Consider the following 20406-nt stretch of genomic DNA (forward strand, 5'->3'; position numbering starts at 1 on the left):
AGTGTGAGTGTGAGTGTGCCCGCCCAAGTGACATGATTAACACAAGTCAAGAAAGCCAGTAAAAGGAAAATGAGTTTCAGTAAGGGGCTGTGACAACATTAACAACAAGAAGCCCTGATCCACAGTAAAACGAAATGATGCTGAGGAGGAGGCCTACAGATAAGGGGACAGGACACTGTACAGCCAGGACAGAAACAGTGAGTTGCTGGTACAGTTCTACAGAAGAAGCCTTGAGTCTGTTCTCTGCACATCCATCACTGTGTGGTTTGGTTCTGCAACTAACCAGAACAGGAACAGACTCCAAAGACTCCAGTTCAGGCTGCAGATCAAATCATTAGTGCCAACCTGCCTCTCACTGAGGACCTGTACACCTCATGGGTCTAAAGGCAGACCCCTTCCATCCTGTTTACACAGTGCGACACTGCACACCAAAACAACCACACACAAGGGCAGTTTCTTTCCCTGTACCATCACTCTGAATGCTCCAATGCAATCATTTTAAACTTGGAAATATTACAACACTATTTATTTGTACAATATATCTATTTATGTTCATATGCAGGTTACAGCTTGTTTTGTCTCTCTTTTTCATTGACTGAGCATTGTCACAATAATGCAGGCAGTAAATATAGTCAAAGGCATTAAATGAATAAGGAAATTGAAAAAAGGGAGTGTTTTTTGATCCCAGATATAAATGTGAAGGTGTTATCACTGAGTTGGCATGGACATATTTGTCCTATTATAACTCATATGTTGCTGGGATTGCATATGAGACGTCAGTGCAAAGATTTACAGCACAATAAACTCAGCAAACACGGGGTTGCCGAGAAACCCAGCCATGGACTCTGCTAGGGGATCTCTCTCTGTAATAAATACCTTCCTCCAGTGGCATCTCTTGATGGTGTTCCTGGTTATCAGCATCACCGCCCAGAACTGGCTGAAAGACTGCTTCAGGCGCTTGTAGTACTTTCTAGAAGAAGAGAGGGGGCACAAACACACACACAGACAGTGTGCCATGTTAGCATGTCATTCTCTGACCTCATTCAGCCTCCATCCAAATCCTAACTCCCTCTCAGTTCAGATTTCTGCTTCAGGCCTAGGTTATCATCTGTTGTTCTCTAGTTGTCCCCTCACTAAAACACTTCCACTGGACTTTCAGTAGCTGTGGTGGAACATTGAGACTCTTCATCTCTCACTCATCTTGTACTCCTTTTTGGCTAAAATTCTACCATTAGTTTATAAAGCACTGAATGGTTTGGTGTCAAAATATATTTCTGATCTGCTCGATTATGACCGAGCATGTTTCATTGCCCTCCCTGGTCCAAAATTTGGTTGACTGCAGTCAGAAGTGTGTTGTGTAGCCTGTAACCACATTTCTGTTTTATTCAAATTAGCTAATTATATGTCTGTTTATATTGTCTTGTATTTCTATAATGACTTAATCTAATCCGTTTATGTCTCATATACAGAGTTCCTGCACAGACCCAAAGACAGACTCTCAGGCAAGCATATTCAGTAAGAGACTTGAATACAGGCTTGATGTGGATGTAAGAGGCAGCTGTGTGGATGTCAGAGTGGTGGGGAATCTGGTGACTTGATAAAGAATGGTCTGGAATTTTACTGCTAATATATGATTTGTTTATAAAACTCACCAGATTATATTACATCTAAAAAAGGTTTTTTTTTTAGTTCTTTATTATATAATTTTGTCATTATTGAAGTTCAAGATAATACTGTAGTTTAATAGTTCAAGAAAAACACTGAATTGTATTTGAAACTACTTTTTACACAAAATCACTTCAAATAGCATTCATTCATGCACTCATGATAATCAGGTAAGCAACCAGTAATTCTTGAATCATCACTACAGTCTTTCTTCTGTGTCCAGTGATTTTGTCAAAGCTTTTGCCAACCCGTTACTCTCCTCCTCTCTGTACCTGGCCTGGTGTCCTCGGATGTGGCTCTGGATGACGATGGCTTTCTGTTTGAAAAACCTGAAGTTCTTCCTGCAGAGGAATCCCCTGATGTTCCTCTGAATAGTGATGGCAGCCCAGGTCTGAGTGTTGCTCCTCTTCTCCTCCAGTTGCTGGTACAGAAACTCTTTGAGAAACACCTGACACATACATGCACATGTTTAAACATGTTGATATGCATAGTAAAAACTTCTAATCACTGTTATAAATGGGTAGTCTGGTACCTTGGTGAGTCCTAGCTGGAACTGTTCCTGCTCTGCACCAACCATGTCCAGCAGAGCCAAGGTCTGATCTCTTTCTGAGACTTCACTCAGCCGCTGGTTTAGAAGAACCCCATACCTGCGAACCATGAGCACACAATGCCACATGCTCATCCAGGACATTCCTAAAGATTCTTTTTGTCACAGTAATGGTATAGGTTTGGCAATATCATCTGGCTAATTTGTCCATCACTCAATCAAACAACTACAGGATGGATTTCTGGAACAACTTTTGGTCTCTAGAAGACTTTTTGTACATTTACTGTAAGAGTTGGCACAAAACTTGGTACACACATTCATGTTCTCCCGTATCCTGTATCCTCATGACTTTAATGAATCTCTTGACCTTTCTATGTAGCACCACCATGAGGTTCACATTTTTGGTTTTAAGGTGGCAACTAGTATTAGGGTTGGACTTCTGAATCCCAATAGGTGTCACACTGGATCATAGCTCCATAGCACCTTAAAATATTGCAGTGATGGTGGGAGGCAGGACAATACCTTTGACTGAAATGGGAGTATTGAATCCGTATGGGAAAACCCTCTTTCCTGATGTGGATGGTCTCCAGAATTCCTGCATGCCTCAACTGGGCTGACACATAGTCCACATCAAAGATCCCAGGAAGCTGATGGATGACATTGGAAAAACATGTCATATATTTCCTTTGAAATGAAACTCTAAAATAGGAATCTTATGATACTAGATAACATTCAAATTCAAAAAAGATGAGGTTACCTTGACATAGTTTGGCTTTAAACAACGAATGAATGTAGTTTTGCATCTGGTTTTAAAGGAGACAAAACACTATCTGGGTTATTTATCAGGAAACAGATTTAGCTAAATTTAGATCTGCAGCTCAGGACAGCCTAAAGAGCATCTGAGAGCTGTTTTAAATTGTAAAAATTAGCCTTAATTATGTTAGGAGGCACTTCAAATTTCAGGAATCGTATTGACCAACATGTTAAGGACACTTGACTAGACTAGACTTGCCCTCATTGATGATTTGACCCAAATTCAAACATTACAAAGACTGTCAACTATTATTGTCATGCTCTCTGTTGGCCAACAAGATTGTTGGTACCTCTCTAGGCGGGAGGTGAGTTCAGTCAGGGACTGCAGAAAGTGTGAGGCAGCAGTGGAGGGCTGCTGCCGGCTGCCCTTCCCTCTCCAGCCCAGCTCTCTCTGTTGGATGTATCTATCCTGAACCTTCCGGAACAGCTCCGACACCATCTGTCGAACAGGGACACATGACAAATACATGAAAATTCACAGATAAACTGTCAAAATTAAGTCTTTGTGGAATCATTTACAACATATCTATCTATCTATCTATCTATCTATCTATCTATCTATCGATCTATTAGTAGTAATGGTACCAGTAATAAATCATTCACACTTTTGTAATTCATTGCCTGCTGCTTTTTAAATGTTTTTTGGCTTTTCAAATGTGTGGATTTGATGCAACTCTCAAATGAAACTATTCTGTCTTACAAACCAAGTTTTTCCAAATAGAAAAAAATAATCAGCAGATTAATCTATGACGAAGATAATCAGTTGCACATTAGCTGCAGTGAGTACATACATATACTATATATATTTTAATATTTTATATATATTTTATCTATATAAATTCTAATATATTGAGTACAGTTTCCTGAGTATACCAGTGCAGAGTTTCTACTTGTATTGGAGTGTTTTTGCAGTGTGACGACAGTACTTTTTTATGTAAAGTATTGGAGTAATTCTTCCACTACTTTCTTTTGGGTTAATTTATTTTATATCTGCCTCTTTAGTTTTAGTGTGGATTAACTTCCCATTGTTAGAGTGCTTATTGTTCTGTTGCCTTATCCTTATGAGTTTGTTGAGAACACTTTGCACTGAATTGAAAGGTGCTGTAGCATTTGGATGGTTTGATTCACAAACCTGTGTAATCTGATTATAAAATGTAATCAAAATCTCTTGTTGAGGCTTTTTCAGTTTTTTAAGTGGAGATGTTTTACCACCCATCCAGGTGGCTTCATCAGTCTGAGAAAAAGCTGGTATAGAATCTCCAATTTATCTTGCAGATTGGTTTCACTCCACCTCTAGTCCCATAGGCTCATTAGGTGAGCTATGTAAATCAGGTGAGAGTCGTTAGACCCACACTCCTGAGTTGGTTTCACTTCACACCTGGTCTGAATAGGCTCGTTAGGTGAACAAAAGAAGTGAGCTCAGGTGAGGGTTGTTGGGATCTAATGGTGGACTCATGTGACCTCTGTGATTCACCAACTGGCTGCAGAGTGTTATGTGAGGGTGGTGTGCTGGAGAACAGGAGAGGCGTAGGACCCAATTGCAGGACATGAAAACAATGTTTTATTCTCCTGGAATAACCAGGGCTCAAATACAAACAGAATCGGATGGAATGGAAACACAACATATATCCGAATGTCACGGTAGCAGGTAGCGACAACAAGACACATAGTAACATTACCATGCAATGCTTCCACACAAACAAAGGGAAGCAGGGCACCTATATAGAAAGGTGAGAAACAAAGATAATTGACCACAGGTGAAACAAATGAACTCAATGTGTGAAGCTGCCGGGGAGCAGTGCAGGGAAAAAGGGAAGTCTTGTCAAAGTAAAGGTCTCTAGGTTACCCATTGGTTCAGATATGTGGATGACACCTGGGTAAAAATCAAGACCCAGGAAGTTCAAGCCTTCACAGATCACATCAATGCAGTAGACGCAAACATCAAATTCACCAGAGAGGACACTAAAGAGAACAGGCTGGCCTTTTTGGACTGTGAGGTCGTCATCAGGTCTGATGGTAACCTAGATATAGAAGTCTACAGGAAACCCACACACACAGATCAATACCTTCTCACCTGAGCTCATTCCTTTGTTCACCTAAAGAGCCTATTCAGACCAGGTGTGAAGTAAAACCAACTCAGGAGTGTGGGTCTAATGACTCTCACCTGATTTACATAGCTCACCTAGTGTGTCTATGGGTCTAGGGGTGGAGTGAAACCAACCTGTAAGATAAATTGGAAGTTCCAGTCCAGCTTTTTTTTAGACTGATGAAGCCACCTGGATGGGTGGTGAAACATTTTGACTTAAAAACCTGAAAGTCCAGTTGGCATGACTCAACCTATAGATAACTTCCCCTGGACAACTGAGAATCTTCACAGTCTGATGACAGTTATTTCACCTTCAACCGACTCCTGGCAAAAAGCTCCACCACTTCTGTTCTGAAATGGTCATGGTTCTTATTCAGGAAATTATGGACCTGGAAACAAATAGTACAGTAGTAATATTGTGATTGAAAATTGTTGCATTAGCTGTTTGACAGATTAGTTGTTCTGTCTGATACCTGATAGGTGACTGCTCCAGCATAGTGATAAACTGTGAAGACTGGCAAAGGGTTCTTGGGCTTGGCATAGTAGGGGCTGTTCCCATGGTGATAGTGGCACTTCTGGAGGAAAGTGTGATCAGTGGCCTAAAAACAATAACACAAACATATACAAATACACTGTACCTTTTAATGTTTTACAGTATATCCCACTTGGTCAGAAGTAGAACAAAATGATAGTGTGACAAGTGGATCACTAAATTCCCTGAAGGCTCTGTTTGTAGCTCATTAGCCTCACTCTAGGATTGCACAGTGTATTCATTTTTCTTTCCTAAAAAATATGACTTTCCAAAATGAATAATCATGACTATCATATAATAGAAGGAATTATATTAAATAAATGCTTACCAAGGTGTAAGGAATTTTGTGAAATGCTGTTGTGTTGGGTTGAGTTGGGTTGGGTAGGTTTGTGTTGTGTTTTATTAGTTTGTGTTGTGGTTGTGTAGGTTTGTGTTGTGTTTTATTAGTTTGTGTTGTGGTTGTGTAGGTTTGTGTTGTGTTTTATTAGTTTGTGTTGTGGTTGTGTAGGTTTGTGTTGTGTTTTATTAGTTTGTGTTGTGGTTGTGTAGGTTTGTGTTGTGTTTTATTAGTTTGTGTTGTGGTTGTGTAGGTTTGTGTTGTGTTTTATTAGTTTGTGTTGTGGTTGTGTAGGTTTGTGTTGTGTTGTGTTGGTTTGTGTTGTGGTTGTGTAGGTTTGTGTTGTGTTGTGTAGGTTTGTGTTGTGTTTTATTAGTTTGTGTTGTGGTTGTGTAGGTTTGTGTTGTGTTTTATTAGTTTGTGTTGTGGTTGTGTAGGTTTGTGTTGTGTTTTATTAGTTTGCGTTGTGTTGTGTAGGTTTGTGTTGTGTTTTATTAGTTTGTGTTGTTGTTGTGTAGGTTTGTGTTGTGTTTTATTAGTTTGTGTTGTGGTTGTGTAGGTTTGTGTTGTGTTTTATTAGTTTGTGTTGTGGTTGTGTAGGTTTGTGTTGTGTTTTATTAGTTTGTGTTGTGTTTTGTTAGTTTGTGTTGTGTTGTGTTGGTTTGTGTTGTGGTTGTGTAGGTTTGTGTTGTGTTGTGTAGGTTTGTGTTGTGTTTTATTAGTTTGTGTTGTGTTTTATTAGTTTGTGTTGTGGTTGTGTAGGTTTGTGTTGTGTTTTATTAGTTTGTGTTGTGGTTGTGTAGGTTTGTGTTGTGTTTTATTAGTTTGTGTTGTGGTTGTGTAGGTTTGTGTTGTGTTGTGTTTTATTAGTTTGTGTTGTGGTTGTGTAGGTTTGTGTTGTGTTTTATTAGTTTGTGTTGTGGTTGTGTAGGTTTGTGTTGTGTTGTGTTGGTTTGTGTTGTGGTTGTGTAGGTTTGTGTTGTGTTGTGTAGGTTTGTGTTGTGTTTTATTAGTTTGTGTTGTGGTTGTGTAGGTTTGTGTTGTGTTTTATTAGTTTGTGTTGTGGTTGTGTAGGTTTGTGTTGTGTTGTGTTGGTTTGTGTTGTGGTTGTGTAGGTTTGTGTTGTGTTGGTTTGTGTTGTGGTTGTGTAGGTTTGCGTTGTATTGTTTTGTACCCTAGGGCCACTGTAGGCTAGGGAATGCATTATGTCAGTGCGTGTCCATACAAGTATAATAGGTGTGTGTGTGTACCTGGGGAAGGCAGGTCTGATCATCCAGTATGCGGAGGATGCCATGTGGTCTAGAGGAGATCAGCTCCAGGCAGGAGTGAAAGTTCTTAAGTGGCACTGGATACCACTTGATCTGTTCTGCAGTATACTCTTCCTGAAGTAACACACAGTAAAACCATGGGCTTCAGTGTGTATTAGCATACACTTTGATATTAAACGATGCACTTCCTTTAAAGAAGGGGTCTCCAACCCTGGTCCTCCAGAGCTACTGTCCTGCTGGTTTTCCAACTATCCCTGCCCCTCCAGTTTCTGATTGGCTGAACACACCTGATCCATGTGATCAGCAGTGGGTAGGGCCAGGACAGTTGGGCAAACAAGCAGGACAGTGGCCTTCGATGACCAGGATTGGTGGCCCCTACTTTAAAGGCTCTTGTACATGCCTTTATCAGCAACTGCTGATAAGTTACAGCTTATACACCATTTGTAAAGGATGACTTATGAAGTGGTACCCATGAGGTCAGCTGATCATGGAGCTACCCTAAAACCCACTGACCTGCTCCTGGGTGATCACTGCCTTGCTGACAAAATGCTGCAGTTGTTCATTGGCAAAGTTGATGCACAGCTGCTCAAAGCTGTTCACACCCAGGTCCTGCAAAAGAACACAAACGAGCTGTGCCATCATATCCAACTCCACAAGACAATGGTCATTTATGTTTAAATTTCCAGATCTCAGCCCAGGCTGGGAGCCAACCTCAAACCCATAGATGTCCACTATCCCCACTGTGCTGTCCATCTCTGTGGGGCTTAGCCAGTCATTGATCTGCTCTAACAGCCAGTCAAACAACACTGAATACAAGGCTTTGGCAATGGCATCTCTGCAAGAGGAAAAGGACAAACTGAAGGTGGTGACATTTATCAGTCTAATAAAACGAGTCTGTCTCAACAGCAGACCTGTTTGGAGCAGCAGTACAGCACCCCTGGGCACCTGGGTGTTTGCACCATGAATTTAGCTGAAAATCCCTGAGAAAAATAAGAACCTGATCCCATAAAGCTTGATCTCCATCATTCCAGATGTTGTGAACTACAGATGCCCAATTACACATTAGACTTTAAACATGTACTGTGTATAGCCTACAAACTGGCCTCTACATTTTCAGTGCATTGAATTTTAAATTATGTGTTAATTTATTGGGAAAAATCCATTTCTGAATGAATAGTTATGACTCTCAGAGGCTGCACTAAATGGGACAGGTGCCACAGTAATAAAGATGCTGTTAATGAACTATCCATGGCCTGCATTTAATGCTTTTACCTGGATTCTATGGCACTTTCCACAGACAGTGGGCAATAGATCCTGTCATAAGTTGTCTCCTGTGGATGAGAGAGCTGATCAGTGTGCACATTTTTAGCGACTTGAATAATGATTGTGAGAGTGTACTGACGGTAACTCTGTGAGTGATGACAGTCTGCAGGCCCTCAGAGGAAATCTGCAACAAGGAACCAACCCGCCTGGTCTCAGCCTCGCTGAAGATACGGGCCACCTCGAAGGACTCACTCTGAAAAAACACCAACCAGTGTTTGTACCAGTGCTTGAGTTGATTAACTCAACTCATACACGTTCACACACACACACCTCATATGAGCTGAAGCAGATGTTGCCAAGCTGCAGAATGGAGGACAGGATGGCCCAGACAGTGGACATCTGGTCAGCATGGAGGCTGATGTTCTCAAAACACTGAACCAACAATTTAAAATCTTGCTTGTCCTGCTTCCCTTTGAGCTCACAGGAACCACCCTACAGCCAGACAAAGAAATAAATAAAAGTCTACTGTGTAATGAATGAAAAGGAAGGGAAAACCAGAGGAAAACCAGAGATGAGAAGAGTTCCATGTTGATGTGTGACATACTTGGTTCAGGTAGTAATAAGTCTCAGCTCCCTGCAGATAGAGCTCCTGTTTGTCCCAGTCGTTCATACCTGCCAGCAGCTCATAAAACACATGGTAGTTCCTCTCTTCACTGGCCTACAATGGAAATGAGACAATAACTAGGCTGTGACATCAGCAGAATCCCTGACACAACATACTTACAGAAAATTTGTACCTTCCAGAGACAAAATAAAAACAGCTCTGTGTGTTCTCTTGCTTACACTCCATGCCATTTGGAGAATGGAAATTGATTAAGGGTAACTAAAGACATGCAGGAAGAGTGTAGAGCCAAGCCGACACAGCAATACTAACAGCAACATGCTAACATGCTCACAATTGTAGTTATCTGGTCATAAACAATTTGTAAAAGGTTTTACAAATATTAAGCTGTGGATGTTGTTTGTAAAGTAACTAAAGTTAATATATTCATCCTATAGGGAATATAAATGTCTGTAATTGTGCTAGTGTTACAATTTTGGAAGGTATTGAGATATTTCATTAGATAACTGAAAATGTAACCTTTTATCAGTCAGGGGATCGTCACTTTTCAGTGCTCACGTGTCCATATTTAATGGTAATCCATCGAACAGATGAGTTATATGACAGTTATTTAACAATTGCTGAGATATTTCATTCAAAGTGCTGGACAGACCAACCAACTGTCATTTCCATTCCCTGGAGTCATGACTACCCTGGATAAAGACTAAGGACTGACAGGCCATTTGATCAGTTTTATAGGTGGAGGTGTCCCTTATCAAGCTGAGGAAACTGAGCCTCCAAACCATCCTTTTTCCAAGAAGCAGACAAGAAACTTGAGCCATTTTCCTATAACCCAAGAAACATCTATGTGACATCTTAGACAAATAGTAATATACACAATGGGAAACTGTCTCGCATTGGTTTTTACAATGTAGGCACCAATGCCAGTGTGATGTGTTTTGATGTCTTGTAATTAGTTTGCACCTAATGAAATTTGCTTCTCCACCAAATGCAACATCATGGACACATCATGATGTCTATTTTGAACACACAGCACACCTCACTCAGTGTCCTCACCTGAAATACAACTCTTGACTTCTCAAGGAGATATTTGGACAATGAGGTCCCTACAACAACCCCACTGTCAACCAAAATAAGACACAGTCAACAAATCATCAGCTCCAACCAATCTCCTCCGGGAGAGCAACAAAAGAACAGGAGGTATTTTACACAGAGTAACATCAGATGGACTCACTGGAGAATGTGGATGTGGAGGTATTTGCCAAAACGGCTGGAGTTGTTGTTGAGGATGGTCTTGGCATTCCCAAAACTCTCCAGGATGGGAAAGACCTCAATGGGCTGATAAAGGAAGAGAATGAATGTAATGGATCAAAAACAGCTGTTGGAAGACTGAAATGTACACCTGAGTATGATGTGAAGCATTTCCAACTGATAAAACTATACATTATTAAGGATATTCTTTTGTGTTTTCTGAATTACCTGCCGCATGTTGTTGTTTCTGGCCTGATACATAGAGCTGAGGTAATGTACTATCAGCTTGGTAGCTTCTGTCTTCCCTGATCCACTCTGTCCACTACAGAAGAAATCAAAATGATCTGAAATATGTCAACATTTTCATTTAACATGTCAGCATGCCAACATTTTAATCAGCACAAAACACACGATACAGCTGAGGCTGATGGGAATGTCATTAGCTTTGTATGTATTACATCATAAAACAAACTTGTCAGGATCGGTGTTTTTGAGTTCTTGTTTTGTGCTTTTATTTTGTAGGTTCCTTTGGGATGTGGTTTTGTTTTGTCTTTTTCCACTTTGCTTTGACCCAACTCGTTGATTGTTTTCACCTGTGCCTCGTTTGTGTTCTTCCCTTCATGTACCTCGTTTCTGTCTCAGTTCCTGGCTAGGTCATCTGCCCTCATATGCATTTGTCTGCCATTACTGCCAGATCTGCCGTCACTGCCTTTCGTTCTCCTGGGTTTAAGTTAAGTTATCTGCCTTTGTTTGTATGTGTTTGTCACCATGTCTCGTCTTCTTGTCTAGCTCCCTGGTGTTCATGTTTAGTCCCCCTTGTTCATGTCTTAGTCTTGTCGTGTGTCTCTTGCTTGGTCCCTTTAGTCTGTGTGCTTGTTTGTGTGAATCTGGTGTGTCCCCGTGGTGTGTGTGACCCCAGACCTTCGACCCATGTTTGTGTGAGTCTGGTGTGTCCCCGAGGTGTGTGTGACCCCAGACCTTCGACCCGTGATTGTGTGAGTCTGGTGTGTCCCCGAGGTGTGTGTGACCCCAGACCTTCGACCCGTGTTTGTTTGTGTGAGTCTGGTGTGTCCCCGTGGTGTGTGTGACCCCAGACCTTCGACCCGTGTTTGTTTGTGTGAGTCTGGTGTGTCCCCGTGGTGTGTGTTACCCCAGACCTTCGACCCGTGTTTGTTCGTGTGAGTCTGGTGTGTCCCCGTGGTGTGTGTGACCCCAGACCTTCGACCCGTGTTTGTGTGAGTCTGGTGTGTCCCCGAGGTGTGTGTGACCCCAGACCTTCGACCCGTGTTTGTTTGTGTGAGTCTGGTGTGTCCCCGAGGTGTGTGTGACCCCAGACCTTCGACCCGTGTTTGTTTGTGTGAGTCTGGTGTGTCCCCGTGGTGTGTGTGACCCCAGACCTTCGACCCATGTTTGTTCGTGTGAGTCTGGTGTGTCCCCGTGGTGTGTGTGACCCCAGACCTTCGACCCGTGTTTGTGTGAGTCTGGTGTGTCCCCGAGGTGTGTGTGACCCCAGACCTTTGACCCGTGTTTGTTTGTGTGAGTCTGGTGTGTCCCCGTGGTATGTGTGACCCCAGACCTTCGACCGGTGTTTGTGTGAGTCTGGTGTGTCCCCGAGGTGTGTGTGACCCCAGACCTTCGACCCTTGTTTGTTTGTGTGAGTCTGGTGTGTCCCCGAGGTGTGTGTGACCCCAGACCTTCGACCCTCGTTTGTTTGTGTAAGTCTGGTGTGTCCCCTAGGTGTGTGTGACCCCAGACCTTTGATCGTGTTTGTTTTCCCCCTTGGTGTGTGTGACCTTGACCCTCTTGTCTCGTCTCCTTGGTTTGTGTTGTCTTGACCCTTGGCCTATGTACCTGTGTCCCTTTAGTTCTCTAGGTTCATGTTTTGGCTTTTTGAGTTCTATCTAAAATAAAGTTTCGTTTTAACCTTGAGTACCAGAGTGGGCAATCCTTGGTCCGATTCCTAACCCCCCCAGCACCAACCCTGACAAAACTAGTGGGCAAACTCAAATTTTGGACCAGTGATGGTTCTAGATAAAAGGTCAGTGCAGTCATTCATGGCAGTCTATCTAATACTTGTCAAGACATGTTCGTCAGCACCACAAATGTTAATGTTGGTTACGTATCATAATCCAAGGTTCTGTGAATTCATTTGTTCTTACTGACATTCGTAGCGACATTCATTCATTTATGCCCACCTGGGATGGGCCCCCTAACCCGAACATAGTGTCCCAATCACGACCGCAGCTCCCAGATATAAAGCACCGGTTCGGGAGAGCTCTTCCTAAGAATCAAACCGGTCTTCTCTTCAGCTGGCTTAAAGGACCAGTGGGGCCCAGAGGGCTGCACCAAATTCACAGAATCTTGGGTTACGATACATAACCAATGTTCTGTCTCATTGGTGTGCAGCCCTCTGAGTGAGAATCTAAAATGAGTCTATAAAAAAAGCTAAAACTCGAAAAGAATTTGGGAAAAATACTCAAAAAATATACTTTAAAACTACTGAAATGTGTTCCTATCTGTACCTTATGATAATGCAAGGCTCCTGTGTAGAGGTCTGAGACTGGTTGAAGGCGGCATCAGCTATGGCATACACATGGCTGAAGCAGAGAACAGCACAAACAGTGGAAACATAAGGAGGACAAGCATTTCAAAGGGACTGAAACATTTACAGAGACATGCTGCCAATGGAGATCAGACAAGAGTAGTATATTATGCAGCTGTTTGCTCACGGTGGGTTTGTCTGCTGCTCTTTGCCTTGGTATTTCTGACTCAGCTCCTCTGTGTATATGTTAATAGGTTTGAAGGGGTTAATGGACAGCAGCATGTTTCCAATGTAAGTCTGGGGGAAAATACACAAACATTTAGTTAATCCACTACAACAAATCACTTAGTTTCAGAGAAAGAAGTCAAAGATAGCACATATTTCAAACTTTGCACTAATGACAGCTGTTAAGTTGTTTGTAATGCAGACATTCCCCACATATTTATTGTGATATAAACTCTAAACTCAAAGTTTATCTATCTAGTTTTGGTGATTCTCTTATTTATGAATATGAGATGTTAGCATGTCCTGAGTAGTACTAACCAGGTCTGCCAACAAAACAAAACACTGACACAATCTTCTTGTGAAGTCATATAAAATGACCTAACTCTGTCATGTGTGGAATTAATTCATATAAATGGCTAAACATGTCAGCTGATACAAAGTGTTTCAGATCACTGTGTGAGGTCAGTAATACAACTTACATAAATACAGTCCCGGTGAAACCTCTTCTTCAGATTTAGAAGCACAGAGCTTTCACATACCTCTCTAAGCACATCAGACAAATAGGTTAAAACTGTTCATAATTATACTGTAGGTAGTGTGTATGTGTGCGTGTGTGCTCACTCCAGCTGGGATAGATCCTCCACCTCGTCCACCTCTACAGCTTTTTTGCTGCCTGGCATCACCACCTGAAAAAAGCAGTGATCAAATATGGTAAAATAATATGTCCACCATGCTGATAAACTGTTTGGCAATCTTACAACAGCATGTTGCAGTGTATTCTTGCCAGGGGTATTCAGATACAACATGTGAAGCTCCATTGGATCCACTGTTCTCTGAGAACAAAACATTTTACTACTTTTCATAATGGCCACTAAAATTTATGAAAATGTACTAAAATGTACTAAAAACAGCCTCATGAATATGCACATTTCTTGCCATCACCCATTCTTTGTAAGGGTGGTTTTGAACCTAATATTTTATTTTTTTCAACATAGTCTCCTGCTGCTCATATCAAACTTGATAAATGTAACTACTAGGGTTAGAAAGAGTAAAAATGAGGTGATATGATAATAATATCACTTGTAAGTCAGAGTTGTATTCAAATTTTGTTAATGGCTGGGTTGACATATATATATATTTTTTTGGTCTAGATTTGGACCACATAATTGAATATGTGGGCTCCACTGTGCCAGCACAGACTGGTAAAAAATTAACCAGCTGGAAGTCCTTTGTGTTCTATTGTTTTCTATGCACATTACCTAAAAATAATGATGTAAAACTAATATGCAGAGATAATAAATCTTAGACATGGGAGAATCATAGACGCACATGGAAGTGGAGACAATGTTTTCTCTACAAATAATATGATTTATAGAAAAATGCTACTTGGAATAAAAGATGCTTAAAATCGCAAATACAGAACATGAGAACGGACAGTGTACAGTGTACAAGGCAGTCTTCTCCCTGCTATTTTCAGGGGCAAGGCATAGGGATGTATATCACTCACATGGCCATTCTGTCTGTCCAACACTGCTTCAAAGCAAGTTATCTGGACAGCAACTGGTCAATGAAATTCAGTATGTAATTCTCAATAAACATGGAATTCATTCATCAAACGTTTAACATTTTTCCACTGCAAAAATATACTGGGCATTTTGGTGTCACTGAAATATAACATTAAGTGTAGTCACTCTCACATCAGTTCCAAGTACTACTGCCAATCACACAAGCAGATCATCATATCACAAAAAGGGAGACTACAACTACCACCATTCAATACTGCATCTATGTGAATTAGGACATTAGGACAACTTTATACACTTCCAAGGGCCTGCCCACCCATTGCCTATCCACACCTCACACACCTAGAGAACTGCCAGGGCATATACACACTGTGGTTCATTACTTTGTGTGGGAAAATTCACATCTTTGTCATCGATACTGGTTTACGTGATTCAAGCACTCTATCCAAACTAATTCATCAGAAATAGTGAAAGATGCATAGTTATATGTGGCCTTTAAACATGAAGAATAACTGTTCCATGCTGACACTGGGTGAGAGGATGCCATTCAGAGAGAGATGGAGTCAGTGGTCAGAGCCAAAGATTTCTCAGCCGCTGATAGAAAACTGCAACTTACAGCCAAACAATGCTGGGAAAAAAGGGCTAAAAAAGAATGCGACAAAACAGAAGACAATGCAAGTGGCTTAGTTCAGGTGCCTAGCAAAGAGCACATGAAAATGGCATAATTGATAAATAAATGTCATTGATAAATATCCTAATGGGATTTAAAGTGGACATAAAACACTGAAACACACAACTGGTTTGATTTTTACCTTAGACAGGACATGACACTGCAATTAAAACTGATATCCACATAATTATATATTATTTACAATGATTACAATGATTTGTGATCATTGTAATTCATAAATTATATGACAGGTGTGGTCCAGTCTGGTTCAGGTGGACCAAAGAGACAGGATGCATAGCATATTGCATCATGTTAGGCTGTTTCTTTCAAACTCCATTTGGAAAAATAAATAACAGAAGTAGAAGGAAGTAAGAAATATGCTGTGAGAAGCCTAGAGTGCAGCTTATTGTAGTGACGAAAGCACAAAGTGGGGGTGCATGAAGACAACAGCAAAATCTAATTCTAATTACTAATAATAATAGTTTTAGAGGTGCTGAGGTGAAGTTTAGGTGTGTCTGGGCACCCCTAAAATCTAAAATCACCAGTATTTCCAAGACATCAACTTCAAGAACTGCCTGTTCACTTGACTAATGTATCTCACCTCTTGACAGATGCCATACCTGCTATTCACTTAACGGGCTACTGATTTTAAAGCTGAGGCTGATTAGTGTATTTCAACTTTTGCCAGATATTTGTGAGTGATCAAAAGCTTTTTTTCCTTCAATCCATGAACGTTAAATAGAGACAAGAGCTAAAAGGAGAGAGATATGGAAAAAAATAACAAAAAACCAGGATTCCCAGTAGAATCTAAGGTTATTGAGAGTCTAAGCTATGCTAGCAAGCTACAAAGATTGACTGAACAGTCAATAATTGGCTGTTTGGGGTTAATATATACAGATTTTTTTCTTCTATCCTCTAGGCCAGTGAGCTAACAGGACTTTAGACTTTTTTCATAATGCAGTATTAATACCTGAGTATTGACTAGTCGACTCTCCAGCATCTCCTGGGTGGGGTCCTCTGATTCCCAGGCCCCCCTGTCACTGTGGGCAGTAAAGGTCCTGGCCTGGACCCCATCATCATAGACTGTCCATTTGTTTAGTTTCTCTACTGTCTGGTGGGGCAACAGGGTCTCAGCATGGAGCCAGTCCTGCACCACACACAGCAAAGAAAGATGACTGGTTTAAAAGCTACTATTTTTTGGTATTCGTCTTGTATAAGTGACAGTAAGACTCCTTCCTCATAATTTCATAATAATATTTTTATCAAGAGTAATCCACCAAAAATTTAACACATACCCAAGGGTCTCCACTCATCCGTGGGTTACCAGTCCAGTGCAGCTCCGGTTGGGTAATATTATATATACCAGCATCATCCATCAACTGGGCCACTTCCCTGTCTGCTTCTTCCTCATATAAGGACCGGACACCTGACATCATTGCATTTACCTCCCCATTAGGAAAGGACTTAACGGTGGACCCTGGCAGCCCAGCTGAATCCTCTCTTTCTGACTGTGGTCCACGAGTTGGTCTAGCACCTATTGCTGCTCCGGATGAGGGCATCTTGGTCAGCTTGATCTGGGAGGGGTGCAGTTTCGCTCTTGCAGCCTGTAGGATACTGACTCCATTTTGATTATCAAATGTAGTTCTCCTGTCTCTGTCCTCCATATGGGATGATTCTTCAGATGTATCACTAGATCCAGGGATCCTCTTTTCCGTATCACCATCTGATGTTAACCCTCTTGGCAAGGGATTCTTGATGGATTTCAGGAGGCTGAAATCAGGTTTGACAGGGAGCACAAGCCTAGCGCCTGGTTTGGGGGGTTTGGGTTCTGAGGTGGTGGGTTCTCCAGGTGATGCAGTGATGCTTGGTGGAGAAGAAGGCCCAGGAGGCACCTGGGATGCCTCGGCTGTCTTTTCCTTGGCCAGTATGTTGATCCTGGGGAGTACCACAGCATATTTGGCCTCTATTTCTTTATCCTCAGCCAGGGCTGTATCTCCTCCTCCCTCCCCTGCCTTCTCCTGGAGGCTGGCTTTCTCTTTAGTTATTTTGTCCCCAGAAGAGAGCCTGCTTTTCCTAGTGGCCAGGCTGGTTTTACTGGCAACTCTCATGGCCATCCTGTGTGTGAGGATCTTGCCTTTGGATTTTCTGATGTCCTGTTTCTGTTTTATGGCCCGGAGGGAAAGCCAGTGAGAGAACCCAATGGCTTTAGTCCAAGCAGAAAGCTTCTTTTTAAAGTTCATTCCTTTTGGCATTTTCGTTTGAATCCAACCAGACACTCTGCGAAGAGTTGTCATACCTTTTCTTTGTGTTATTAAATGTTCCTTAGGTTTGCTGAGCCCTTTCTCAATGGCAGCAGTTGCTGATGCGTTCTTGTCAGGCTTTGCTAACATCATATTAGTTTTGGGTCGGAGAGATGCCATCTTTACCTTCCCTAAAAGCAAACTCTGTGGCTGCCCTTTCACAGTACTTACAGTGTCCTGCTGCTCCTCAGGCTCTTGAGTGACTCCGGAGTCTTTATCTTTGGATCTCAGAAGCTTTATTTGGTTTTGGTCTTGGATAACGTTGGACAATGTGGATTCAGCCTCCTCCTCTTCCTTATTTGGATCAGCTTCTGCAGAAGCATCTTTCTTGGTGATACCATTTGCTTTGTTTGATAATTGGGTTTTGCCTTTTGCTGTGTCTTTTAGTGGTTGAAAATCCTCTACTGCAGAACTGGATTTGTCCCCTTTCTGTGGCTTCTTTTTATCCTTTTTTTCTTCCTTGGCTTTTTGTTTGGCTTCCTTTTCCAACCTTTGCCTTTCTGCTTTGGCCTGCTGTTTTTCTGCCTTCTCAGCTTGTCTCTCTGCCTTTGTTTTTTTAAACATCTTGTATTTTGGCCTTTGTGCAGCCTTTGAAGGACGTGGAGTTGGTCTGCGTTGTATGCAGGCTTTACTACCTGTTGGCCTTTCAAATATGTCCTCTTGGGTTATATCCTCATCTTCATCCCCATCACAGACAGCCTCAGGGACTTGAATTTCTTTCTTGCTTTCCTTTTCTTCTGCACTGGATGTGACAGGTTCGAGCTCAGAGTCACTTCTGTATTTGACGTCCTCCGAGAGCTGCTTGTCTGACACCTTGTCTGCAGTCCATTCTGTATCTCTGTGAGTATCCGATGCTTCAGCCTCCTCCTCACTACTCTGCTCACTACTCTGTGTCTCAGCTGACTTTTCACGACTCCCCCAGTGTTCCTTCTCCTCATCGTCACTAGTTTCCTCTTCAGTCGTTTGTGTTGAACTTTCTGCATCAGTCTCTGATTCCTCTTCCTCACTTCTCTTGTTTCCAGGCTTGGTAGGGACTTTGCTGTTGACTCTCCCTGATCTTTCCTCAAGTGCATTAAGTGAAGGATTGAGTTTTGTGGTTTTCTCTATGCGCCTTGTGATTGCTTTAGTGTGTTGAGGTTGTAATATACCATTTGCCTTATTCCTTTCATTATCCTTAACTTCATTTGTGGTTCCATCCTCCAGAGTTGCTGAATTCCTCCTTCCTTTTCCACGAGGTACTTTAGAGGCAAGCTGAGATGCCTTGGAACCAGTAGGTCTCACAGTTTTTTGTTGATTTGTTTTCTTGGCTGCCTCCACCCGCTGCTTTGTAATATTTGATCTACCTTTGGAATTGACCAGTGACATTGCATCAGTTCTTCAGAAATTACCTAAAGAATAACAATAACAGTATTTAGTCCTTGAAGATTTTAATGACTAAGACCATGGAAAGACACTGTGCATTATGTACAGCAGGCATCCAAAAATGTTCATTCATCTACAACATACTCAACAAAATTAACAATTGTGGGCTATAGACTAACACATTCATCAAACACAGTGAAACCATGCCCTCAGCTTAATCCATCAGTATTTAGACCAGGTTTTACTCTTTTAAGTGTCTGATCCTTGTTCTGTGGCCAAGGACACCCAAGATGTATTGCTCAGCTCCAGCTGACTTAATTTTCTATAGCCTCACTAGGCTAAGGTTGACATCTACAATGAAATCAATGTAGTGAAAGAAGGCAACAAGCACATGGAAGCAAAGTGGCTATTAATCATCTTCACACTGAATGACTTGTTTTCTCTTTGCAACAGCAAACAACAGCTTTCATCTTCAGGTTAAATCTAAATGGCAGAAAAAGGTTATCCTTAGAGCTGCCTAAATGCAGTTGTTCAGCCTGTGCCCACTAGGGCGAAAGCAGTGAGAGTTCATTTCAGTATAATATAGCTTACCACGCTTCTCAGGTGAAACCCAGGCATGGCTGGGGGGGCTACAAAGTGCACTGCCTTGTCCTCAAGAGCTGGTGTCAGTCATATAAACATGCACCTATGGTTGGGGGGAGAATTTAAGACCAGTTACACACCAATATCCCACCCACTAACGCTCAACAGGATGGCACACAGCCCAAATGCAATACACACACAACAAAAGTTTGTGTGCTTTTTATGCATACACACAATGTCCCAATGACAAAGGTGAGCTGGTGTGCACTGGCGCGCGCGCGCACACACACACACACACACACACACACACACACAAAATGCCTTTTGAATAATTCAGATTTACCTGAAAGGCCATACAGATCTGCTGCAGTTTATATAGCCAGCTGGTGAATGCTTGGGATGAAAGGCGAGAGGTACTACTTGGAACGATACACAATACGTGCTGATGGAGGACAGAAAGAAGAAAGAACAGTTTCAACAGAAACCAAGCATTATCATCTAAAGAAGGACGATGTACTGTGAGACTGTTCGACTACAGTATTAGTATTAATAGTTTCAGTCAATAAAACTGATTTTCAATCAGTATATTTCAATTTCAAATTACGACCATCTTCACACAAAAATACAGTCATTAAGCTGCAAGTTATATCTAACCCACATGGCTCATTTCTTTTACATAGTCATGTACTTGATGCAATGCTGGGTAATTAGTGGATTATAGAGGCTAAGCTTTTAATAACTAGGTGTCAAAATGTCCACTAATAAAGAAGTATAAAGATAATTATACTGAGTCAAGTAAGGTACCCTAGAACTGTTCT

General features: G+C 41.6%; 1 protein-coding gene across 1 annotated transcript in view; it reads right to left on the reverse strand.

Annotated features, from left to right (window-relative positions):
- myo15b (myosin XVB) overlaps positions 1-16799 on the reverse strand; it is a 47813-nt gene extending 31014 nt beyond the window's left edge. The window contains 24 exon segments of the mRNA XM_026316140.1: positions 877-970; positions 1938-2113; positions 2198-2312; positions 2735-2859; positions 2970-3015; positions 3316-3464; positions 5423-5500; positions 5585-5710; positions 7231-7362; positions 7762-7857; positions 7960-8083; positions 8521-8579; positions 8651-8764; positions 8842-9003; positions 9116-9229; positions 10190-10253; positions 10368-10471; positions 10613-10706; positions 12907-12981; positions 13114-13223; positions 13631-13694; positions 13773-13837; positions 16315-16491; positions 16640-16799. Coding sequence (XP_026171925.1) covers positions 877-970; positions 1938-2113; positions 2198-2312; positions 2735-2859; positions 2970-3015; positions 3316-3464; positions 5423-5500; positions 5585-5710; positions 7231-7362; positions 7762-7857; positions 7960-8083; positions 8521-8579; positions 8651-8764; positions 8842-9003; positions 9116-9229; positions 10190-10253; positions 10368-10471; positions 10613-10706; positions 12907-12981; positions 13114-13223; positions 13631-13694; positions 13773-13837; positions 16315-16491; positions 16640-16780 — 2604 coding nt within the window. The 5' untranslated portion in view covers positions 16781-16799.
- Between the last annotated feature and the right edge of the window lie 3607 nt (positions 16800-20406).

Source organism: Mastacembelus armatus, chromosome 19 (genome assembly GCF_900324485.2).
Source record: "Mastacembelus armatus chromosome 19, fMasArm1.2, whole genome shotgun sequence".
NCBI classification, from domain to species: Eukaryota; Metazoa; Chordata; class Actinopteri; order Synbranchiformes; family Mastacembelidae; genus Mastacembelus; species Mastacembelus armatus.